The sequence below is a fragment of the Podarcis pityusensis genome (genome assembly GCF_964106645.2).
Source record: "Podarcis pityusensis genome assembly, chromosome: 2".
Taxonomy (NCBI): Eukaryota; Metazoa; Chordata; class Lepidosauria; order Squamata; family Lacertidae; genus Podarcis; species Podarcis pityusensis.
Window position 1 is genome coordinate 22,028,179 of NC_138029.1, and position 11,329 is coordinate 22,039,507.

The 11,329-nt window shown below is 38.2% G+C and overlaps 1 protein-coding gene across 2 annotated transcripts in view; it reads left to right on the forward strand.

The window, feature by feature from the left end:
• SARNP (SAP domain containing ribonucleoprotein) overlaps nt 1-11,329 on the forward strand; it is a 54,480-nt gene that overhangs the window by 11,156 nt on the left and 31,995 nt on the right. For both annotated transcript variants that reach the window (XM_080995057.1, XM_080995058.1), the window contains exons 4-8: nt 1,034-1,101; nt 5,415-5,466; nt 9,197-9,270; nt 10,273-10,301; nt 11,261-11,286. In XM_080995057.1, the coding sequence (XP_080851183.1) occupies nt 1,034-1,101; nt 5,415-5,466; nt 9,197-9,270; nt 10,273-10,301; nt 11,261-11,286 (249 nt within the window). The remainder of the gene's footprint in view (nt 1-1,033; nt 1,102-5,414; nt 5,467-9,196; nt 9,271-10,272; nt 10,302-11,260; nt 11,287-11,329) is intronic.

The following is an 11,329-nucleotide window of genomic DNA, read 5'->3' on the forward strand; positions in this document are numbered from 1 at the left end:
TTCATACAACTGTTGTTACTATTTGTGATTACTAAAATATTGCTTTCCTAAGAGATTAGTTTTTAGCAAAATGCATAACAATGGAAAACCTGGGTTTGTATTTTATTAACTTTAAGGTTAATTGAAGTTATAAAATAGTCAAGGAATTGAATGTTTGTTTATTGCCACTGTGTCCCAGTACTAGTGTGGGAGTGCACACTGAAATTACTCAGGGTTTCTTTCATGATTACAAAGCTTGTATTTAATTAAGGTTGCAAAAAACTGAATCCAGCCTGCCAATAGTCTGAAAGAGAATGAATTTTAAGTGGTATTTTTAAGTTCAAGCAACACTGAGTAATCACATTTCTGATTCCAGTTCTAGATTAGTTTTTTGTTTTTGTTTGTCTTGTTTTTAGAATGTAGACTGCTTAGTGAGTTATTTGTGAATCTTTTTTTAAAAGCAACAACAACCCATAAAGTGCAATGTAATCTTGCGTGTCCCAGTTGCTTCACAAAAATTCAAATTATTTTGATGATCAGGCTTATATATACAGTAAACTTGATTGCTGTTCATGCTGACATAAAATACTGTACATCTGGATAACTGGACATTTTTCATCATTGGGGCTTTGGAACACATTTGTGCTCAGAAACATTGATGGTTTACACTAGTCCAATAAATAAACTATGATGCCCATAATTTGGACTTCACCCAAAGAGGATTACATTCAGTTCTAGATTTAGCTGTCTAAAAGGCATAAGAACCACCCCCTAACTATTTACACAAATAAGTACAATTGCACATGTAACTTTTACAATTGTGCTCCACTGATGCGCAAAATGGTCGTGGCCTGTATGTAAATTTGCCCACAAGACTTTGCAAGGTTGAGATTCTATTCATGTTTAAGGTCCCATTGAACTCTGGTTCCTATGTCCAATAAGATTTGCATAGTATCAGACGGTTATCTGCAGTTCTCATTAACATCTTTTGTGAGACTTATATTCATTTTGTTCTCTAGGTTTACCTCTCTCCTTTTGACTGTTTATGTTGCAGGAGGAAGAACAGAAGCCCACAGATGCTCCTATCAAAGAGGAAGTAGCTATTGAGAAATCAACTGAAGTGTAATTATCTGCCCTTCATAAGCTAGAACGTATTGGTCAAACATTAATGTGTTTGTTTACCTTCAGTATTTGTGTGCCACCTGACCACTGAGACTTTGTCATTATATGAATCTGTAACTCTATAGATGAATGGATGACTAGTGGTGGCTAGGGATTACATGTTGAATACTTTGGCTTTTTTGGAAATCACAAACCAGAAGGCTAGCTAAAAGTTAAAATTAAATGTAGACCCTTTTGGAATTGACAAAGTCCCATATTCTTTTATAGAACATCGACGCTATTGGACATCTTTGCATGTAGGGATTTACTCTATCATCCTTGAGCCAAATGTCTATGGCAATCCAACCTCAAAATCTCTTAAGGCTATATATATTTTGAACTTAATAAAGAAGTAAGAATTTTTCACCAATATAATAAAAATGTTGCACCATGGAAAGCTCAATTTTGTAACCTAAGTAGTTTTACCATATCTCTCCCTCCACCCCCGGAATGGCATTAGCTCCCTTGTCTCTTGTCAGTATATTGTCTTTCTCTCTCTCTCTTAACAGAGAATCTCACATTCGGTTCTTGTTAGCCTTTGTAGGTGTAAGAAGAACTGTTAGAGCCATCTTGGCGTTAGTAAAGACAAAGCAAAAGTACACAGTTTAGCTTGCAAACTCATTCTCATTCCACATCAAGGAATAGGCAAGTTGTAAAAAAGAAAAGGGCCACCTGTGTCAACGACATGCTTTAAAGGCTAAAATAGAGAAGCAAATTGCCCATTTGTCCCTTGTGCCATTCATCAGCTAAACATTTGAAGGGGTATGCAGCCTACTCCTGACCCTCATGCACACAAACTGTGCAGGGAAAAGAGGTCAAGGAGGGTGAACTACCACCGCCCCTAGCAATTACGCTGCATCTCCTAACGGATTGTCTCACATTTTGAGATGCGTGGTTTTAAGATAGATAAAATGTAGCAGGCCTGTGTGTTTCATGAGCAGATCCCATATCCCTGCTCTTCTAGCTGCTTTCAGCTTCCTTATCAGACTGAACCAGATGCACAAGGATTTCTTGATATAGTAATTGCATGCAGTGGCCTGAATTACCTGAGGGCACAGTTTTCACATTCGCTAGGTTTATTTCTTTATTAATTGTTTGGAATATTTTCACTTCGCTTTTCATCCCCGTAGCGCTCTCAAGGCAGCTTACAGAGAAAAGATAATATAACAACTTATTGAACCAGCAAAACCCTTTGTAACAAAAGTATTTTGTTCTCAATTATTAGAAGGTAATTAGAATAAAGTACTCTAATTGTCCCAATTCATATTTAGACCTTTTTCTGGCTAATTCTTCCAGCTGTAGAAATTAGGTACATTTTTATCATTTTTATCAGATGGCAAAATAGAGCTGAGGAGAAGACAAGTGATTGTTTGGGAGAATAAGGTTCTGCTACCGTAATTTGCATTATGGAGGTCCCTGCTCTATTTTATGTATATGTTGTACCTTTCTTGGCAGCAAAGTCATTGGAATGTAGAAGCACTGAATTCAGTGGGGCTCACCCACAGATAACAGGTTAGGATTGTAGTCTTAGTAGCTTGAATATTTTATGCCAGTGGCGTTTGTGCATAATGTGAAAGGGTGAGTACAGTTCTAAGGGAATAAGTTCTTAGTTCAAGCTATGGCTGTATTCATGGTGCAATGAGAAAAAATTATCTGGATCATTGCCTTCATTTTCTATGCAAATATATGTGAAAATTCCTATTGAATGAAAATTACAAGCTTGAGTTTCTAACCATCATTCCCATAAATATCAGTCAGATGTTGCTATCTGCCCTATATTTATTGGGATTTTTGATTTGAATGACTGTTGTTGCAGCATATTATTACATAACCCTGATCTATTAGCAATTAGTAGCAACCCAAAAAGCATACAATTTGACCAAATCCTACGCTGTACAGCTGAATTTTCAGTTTGGAGACCACGATTATGTGAATTTTAGTGTAGTGGCTGTTCCTAGGCAGCAGGGGGTGCCCTTTCTCCACATCACAAACAGAAGGCAGCAAACAGTGCTGCAGGGGTAACAAGTCCCTGGTTCCTGTTCTGAATTGCTTCCTGTGAAAAAGTCATTAAACCATTACTACCTTTCAGGGCATAAAATAGAAAAACTGTCCAGGAATTCTGAACAAAAGCCATCCATTTCTCTAAATGGGAGACCTTAATGAGTCAGGCTATGACCCACTGTTTTATGGGAGCTGTTTGGAGGAGGAGGATGCTGTTTCATTTAGCCTGGGAACTTCCGAACTTTGCATCTTCTTCCTTTGTTTTCTTTTGCAAACCTCAACCCTGTTTTCAGAGCATAAACTTCCAAGCACGCCCACTCCATTATATTTTTGTTTGAGTTGTTTACTGGCTCCCATTGCACATTGTTAAAGAAGTGTGTGTTTGAAATGGAGCTATAGCTGACCTGGCCAAAAGTCAACCATAGCTGTCCCATGAACTACAACACAGCAGTCCCTTTGTGAATATGTGGTCATAAAAGAATAAAGATCTGACGGCATATAGCATAAGCTTGAGGTTTCTGGTTGGGGTTGACTGTTCCTCGTAAGTGGTTTATACCGGTTATACTATGCGAATGATTACATGCTAAATAGGACCTCATTTATCTAACTGGTGTAGAACGCATCCAACTATTTGAACATGCAATTCGAACTTCAGATAAAGAGTCCAGTTTACATTGGCATGTGAGAGAGACAGTGAGTCTGGAGTTCTGTAATGTCTCATGGTTCGTCATCTTCATACTTTGCCTATTCCCTTTATTCTTCCTATCCTTTCAAGTTGAATGACATCTGTTTCATACAGAGTTGAAGATAATTTCATTCTTTTCAAGGTTGTACAGATAATTGGGGTTTAAACAGAGGCTAAATATGAGGATTGTCACCATACAAGCAGAAAATGACTACCAAGCTCCACATTTGTTCCATTGGTCCTGCACCTTGCTAGAGCAGAGATGAAACCCATGAGTTGATTAAAGGTTTGCCCTTATCAAGACAGCATACTTTCCTTTACACAGTCAAATTCTTTCTTTTGTACCCCCGGTTCTCTTTATAATATATATCCATGCATACATTAATTGACTCATGGAGTACTATGTGAACTGCAGACTTGTTCAGTTTCATCACATGCTGTTACTGTTGCCTGTCTCTTCCTGGTTAGAAACTACAGTGGTGCCTCGCAAGACGAAATTAATCTGTTCCGCAAGTCTCTTCGTCTTGCGGTTTTTTCGTCTTGCGAAGCACGGCTATTAGCGGCTTAGCGGCTATTAACGGCTTAGCAGCTTTAAGAAAAAGGAAACAAACTCGCAAGAACTCACAAGACGTTTCGTTTTGCGAAGCAAGCCCATAGGGAAATTCGTCTTGCGGAACGACTCAAAAAACGGAAAACTCTTTCGTCTAGCGAGTTTTTCGTCTTGCGAGGCATTCGTCTTGCAGGGCACCACTGTATATAGTCTGTAAGCAATCATGTTTCTTGTTGGTTTCTGAGCATGTACAAAATTTAAATTAACAAACTGGCTGACCATCCACCAGGCCATTAGACACACAGATCCCATTTAGTGATTTCATCTTTTATTCCATCTTCAAATCTAATTTTTTACAATGTATTTTGTATCATTTTCCTGTTACTTAGGTCTCATTCAATATATATGTATGTTTCTACATATATTTTACAAATTCCAAAATAACTTGTTATCATATCAGTTAATGCAATATGCAACTTTCCCTAATCTTACCTTCAATTGATACTACATTTTCCAGGGTTTCTTTGCCAATGTAATTTCCTTCTAAATCCCTACATTTATCTTAAAGAAAATATTATTTATGACCACATAAAATTAATTCTGAGGAAGTTTGGATTTCATAATCAATTATCTCTTATTCCACTCCCCCATCCCACCCAATTTTTAAATTTTATTAATCAGTACCACCAGATGCTGATTTTTAATGTCTCCTTATCCTGGTATTGCCAGCATTTCGCTGAATTGTGTCAATATAGCTTCCTATTTTTTTAAAGCAGTGTATTATTGAAGTAGAGCACTTCTTATTAAAATAGTGTTTACTGAGCATTTTTCAAATATAAATTATTGTTACACTGACAACAGCTTTAGGGAAGACAGGACAGACTTCTGGAGCTCAAACAGAAACTGCAGTCATAGTCAAATGTCCTTCAAGAACCACTTGCAGGAAATAGTTCAGGCTTGGCTACAGATTAAACTGTTGAAAATAGACACAGTTGATATGTTATTTATGCTTCAGTCTGTCAATTTATCTTCCTCTAGAGGTGCAGAGAAGAAGGTGGTGAAAATTGCCTCAGAAATTCCACAAACGGAGGTAAGGTTTTCTCTTTTTTCAGTTATTTTCATCTGAGTTTAACAACTAGGCTCCCACATTTGGAAATAGTGTTCTGTCTCCACCATAATTTTAGCACATGTAGCTCAGATTCGGCCAGTGTTTTATAGTGTATGTTACTGAGTTTTTCTTTTTCTAGTCTGCTGTTGGTCTGCTATTACCAGGTTGTTCACCTTCCCTTCCTCTCTCCTCTGCTTTTGGGCACTAGAAAGAGATATTGGGAGCATCTGCTTCCCATTGTAAACAAACCACAGTTCTCACAAAGCATAGTTTAAACAAAACACAGTTCCTGGAGTTCAGCCATCATGGAGAATTTTGGCTTGTTTACTGTGGAAAGATGGGGAACGGGGACTGCTTGAGCCATTTTACATAGCAGGAAGCAATATCCCCCCCCCCATTTCCTCTGAACTGCTTCTGTATAATAAAGTCATAGGTGCATTCACATTAACACTAAGCCATATATTAGTGCTATGTAGTTGAGCCCAAGTATGTTTCTCTCCTTCCCCTGCTTTTACATGACGAGGAGGAGGACTTCAGCAAAGTTTAGCTTTACTTTTAAAGAACCTGGGCTTTATATTACATTTGAACCAGGGATTCTTATTTGAAACAGACTCTTGTCAGTTCTTAACCAGCTTCAGACCATAGGCTATGAAGTTGGTTTGTTCAACTAACTGTTTAGCTTAAACCAGGGTTCTTGGTTCAAATGTAATGTTAAAAAGTGAAATAAACTCTGCTGAAGTCATCTTTCTGGCCATGAAGGAAAAGGAAAGGGTTGAGGGAAACATGTAAACCTTACACCATGCTTGGGTTTGTACAGGCTAAGCCATGGTCCAGCACAGCAGTAGCCAACACTGTGCCTGCCAGAAATTGTGTACTGCAGCTCTGATCGATCCTGGCACTATATTGGCTACCCCTTGTGCTAAGCTATCAGAGAGTTGGAAGGAGGGACTTTGATCACTGCAGATGGTGACAGCAGTCACGAAATTAAAAGACACCTGCTTCTTGGGAGAAAAGCAATGACAAACCTAGACAGCATCTTAAAAAGCAGAGACATCACCTTGCCAACAAAGGTCTGTATAGTTAAAGCTATGGTTTTCCCAGTAGTGATGTACGGAAGTGAGAGCTGGACCATAAAGAAGGCTGATCGCCGAAGAATGGGGTCACGAAGAGTCGGGCACGACTAAACGACTAAACAACAAGTCTAATCTCCTGCCAATGCAGGAATCCCCTACTATTGCATCACTGATAAGCAGCTTTCCCCACTTCTGCCTAAAAACTGAAAAAGTTAGCTTTGGATTCAGTAGTTGTAGTTTGTACTGTGTCTTATTAGCCTTAATTCTCCTATGCCACATATATCTGTTGCTGTAGTCTCTATTAGCTTTATGATGTGTAGCTCTATTGCAATTAGTAAATGAATACAGCCTGTGTTATCTTTTGGCTTGCATTGGCAAGAGAGATCACTAGACCAGTTTTGGAGAACTGATTACTTATTATTTCGCAGTGTGAGATGAAATGTATTTGCTATGCCTCCATATCTGCCCTTCAAATTGTTCTCTTCTCATTCTGTGGCTCTTTCTCCACACTCGCCTTAGGAACCACTTCCAACATTAAAGGAGATATGGACACGTCTGTAATCTGTCTCTTATACAGAGTTTGGCCTTCTTCTAAGGGAGCAAAGGGTTCTGTGGATAAACCTGGCATACACTTTCTCTCTTACATCTGTTTGGCTTCCTTAATCCTTTATTTTCATCACTTTCCACTGCGCTCTCTCTAACTGAGGAAGCTGATATGAAAACACAAGTCTGTCTCCCTGCTGTTCAACTGTCACCTTCAAGATCTAATCTGCCTGTAAGCTGACCACAGCAATTGAGGACTGATGTCACAAATCATGGATTATTACTTTGGTAGGGCAAGTAACCAGAAACAATAAATAGAAAATTATCTGAAATGGAGCTGGTACTGAAAGAGTGACGTCTTCTAAACTTTGTGGGAAGCCTTCATCAAGGGATCATTAAATTATTCTACTTGCGTCTTCTCTTGCTCCCTCTGCTTTCGATTTGCAAGTCTGCCAAACTCCATTCTTTCTCAAATCCCTTGATGTTTCATGAAACTTTTAAACTTTATAATGTAAATACCTTCCAGACTCAATTGACGTACCTAATGTATCATGACCTTCTCAGAGCAACAGGGTTTTATTTTCAGCACTGTCATTAAGGGTGCTGCACTTGAACTGCTTTCAGGTCACATAAGGAATTGAGATTCTTCTCAACTTGTAGAAAACCTCACTTTAGTGAACAAGTTTACTGTTTGCAAGAATTAGCAATGGGTTGTGCTGTCCAATGAAGGGTTCGTGCATTTCTTAGGTTGACAGTAGGTTATACCATGAACTGTTTTAATTTGATTGTCATAGATATGTTGCTGCATCTATGAAGCTTTTAGCCATTAGGAATGAAGCTATCTTCTATTCATGCAGAAATACTTTATATGTTGGGCTTTCTGCATGTTTCATACAGTTATTTATTGTAAGTAACTGTATTTCTATGTCTGATCATCTTTCATTTATGCCACAAACGAACGCACGTTGAATCATGTGTTCCATGCAAAATTATTTATTTGTGAAAAGTAGCCTTTTTATGAGCCTATGACAGCAAATGTTCTTGGACTCCTGCCATGTTCTGTAAAACAATTTTGCTTTTCATTTGTAAGAGAGATTTTATCTTAACTTCTGATGAAGTTCTGTTTTGCATGTTTCCGGATCAGCTGTGATCTGTTTGAGCTGTCACTTGCTTTCTGCAGCTAGGTGGGGAAATAAGTTGCTCATTTTGTATTCATGCTGGGGCTGCTATTCCTGTGACTTCTGGGCAGAGCTTTTTCTGGTTGAAATGTGCAACATTACTGCCAACATCTATTTCAGCTGCCCTGGTTTGTGTATGTGTCTGAAGCAGGTACACATTTCCCTTCATAGTAGCTAAGACAGAAGTAGCCAATACAGCCTTCTGATGATGATGCTCAACTCCTAACAGCCCCAGCCAACATGGTGAATTTAATGGATGATGGTAGTTGTAATCCTGCAACATCTGTGGGACACCACGTTGGCGACCTCTGAGCTAAACGTTCTTCTAAATACCGATGGCTGTAGCAAAGGGCATGAGGTTACATACCATATATTGTGTTGGCTAATGAGAAACCGGGCTTCTGAACAGAAGCATGCCTACTGGAACAGCCATTTGCACTATTCCGTCTCTCTCTTGTTAAGGGATTGGCGCTGTATTCTTGGTAGTTTAAAATTTCGCCTACCTCAATATGCTCTTAGCAACAAAGATGGATCATTTCATATCTACCAACAGAAACACAGGCTTACTGGGTGTTTACCACTTATTCTGTGTCCATATTGTCAGAGTTGTCATAACCTCTGGCTCGTTAAAACATGTTGATTGTTGCATCAGGAGAAACAGTCAGAGATTCTCAAGTAGAGATAGGAAATAGAAGTTGATAGTCTCAGTGTTTGGATGGACCTGGTGGTGTCTCACCACAACAATTGCCCTGCTTCCATAGCATCTTTTCTTCCAAATCTTGGAATAAGCAGGAGATTGAAAAGTTTAATAGATAGATGCAGGTGGGAATATATTTATGACTACTCATAAATCTGGAACAAAATGCATTGTTTTTCTATATTGCCTACCATATTTGTATTCTTTATCTTCTACTTTAGAGAATGCAGAAACGGGCAGAGAGATTCAATGTACCTGTGAGTTTGGAGAGTAAGAAGGCTGCACGAGCAGCTCGGTAAGTCTTTATTTATTGTCATTATTTGTTTTCTGTGGCTGCTTTTTAACCATTGTGCAGATCAAAGTTTATTAGAGATGCATTGTGCAACTGACATGTTCTAGTTGTCTGCAGTGACTACCTTTGGAATTTGAGTTGTGGGTAACCAAAAATGGCTTCATTGCTTTGTAGAGATGCTTGCTTGAACCCTGAAAACTTTGCATGGCTTAAATAGAATTTCACAGTTGTCCTCATACTTCCATAGCCTATCCAGAGTATTAAATCTTAGTCTTTCTTCTAAGAGAAACTGTTTCATAGACTAAGTAACAATGGAAGATAGAAAGGGAATGGGGAAATATCCAAGATAATATTTTAGAAAAACAAAAACAGGGCGTAGTAGACTTCTCTCATAATGTCCTTTTCCAGGTAGAAGTCTGTCTCCCCCCAGAAGATGTCAAAATTACCATAAAATCTATGAACAACTGGTTGTATGGTCAGTTTTTTTCACATGCTTTGAAATGTTAAGACAAATAAATGAGACAAATTATTATTATCATAAATTAAGTAATATCCCATGTTTTCACTTCTGTGCTGCTATTTATGAGCAACACAAATGGTCGTGAAAAGGATTAAAAAATGAGGAAAATACCATACACAGGTGTGTTTAACCTTACCATCTGCTGATACGATACCTTGCTCTTTATATCAAGAAAAGTACATTGAAGACTTGTGAAAGATCCAGAGCTTTAAACATCCAATTATTAAACAATGTGTAATTGCAAAAAAGAATAACCTACAAGGAAGAATAACCCACAATTTCCCTTTTGGACCATCTGTTCTGCTTGATTGGTGATTATCTTCTGAACAAGGCAGAAATGCTATGTAGATCCAACTTTGTTTGCTGATCTGATTCAATCTAGTAGTCTAGGTATGTCATGTATTAAAATTGTTTTCTAATCTATGTCATGGTTTAGAGACCCAAAACCTCAGAGTCGCTAACCAGGGTTTCTCTCTTCTCCACAGGTTTGGTATGCCTGCAGCTTCAACTAAAGGTATGTGATTCTTGAAGCGGTATCTCATATTTTTGCCTTCCTTTGAAGGCAAAGGTGACCATTTTTCTTCCATGCTGTAAAAACAGGGTTGAAAATGAGGTTTCATTGTCTTTGTACCCTTACAAATACATTAGCAACATGGTTCCAGCCATGGTTATTCACTGGATTTTTAATCTCCTTGCAAGATCCTCTTGCTGATAAATTAATATAACTTAATCTTTTTTATGGAATTACATAGTAAATCCCAGAATAACCTGGATTTGGAAATACCATGTTTTTACTAAACCACTAGAAATCCAACCCGTGGCATCATTATGAACTAAATGCGATGGATTCTGCAGGTCTCTGAAGGGCCAAAGCAAGGACCAAAAGCTGTAGATGCAAGTGACAAAATTATTATTTCTCCCAGTGCTTAACTCTGGATTAACAATTAGAATGAATGTTTGTATTTCTGTTAGAGGATAAATCATTTTAGAATTAAGGTGGCAACACATAGTACCTGCATGGACTTTCTAGAGAGTTGGTGTAGGCCACAGAACATGGCAGACCCCTGATGTAGTAACTGGCAGATACTAAAAGTCCCACTGAGCTCAGTGAGGCTTGTACTTTGGTACCTGGATATAGGACTAGAATCTTTAAAAAGTTCACAGAGAGAAAGCTTCCTTCCCATCCCATTTTGTTCAGGTGGGTCTCCCCAAGCTTCCTTGAGAAGCTTTTCGGAGATTGCAGGAAAGAGGAGAGAACAGGAAACATTTATTCTGCTAATGCCCTATTAATTTTGGAATCTAAGCCATTATATTTTCTAGTAAAAATTTCCACTTCAAGCATCTTTTGAGTCTCTTTTGGCTTTAAGACCATTACTTTTATTCTAACCACTTTTTAAATTTACTATTTAGGCAATCGGAAGAAAGCTTGATTCAAATATGATAATTTAAAATGGTTTTTGTTCCCTATTTCAGGTCTTGTGACAGAAAGTAAGACTACAGTAAGTAGCTACTTTGCTTACAGTTAAAGCTGGCTTGGTTTTA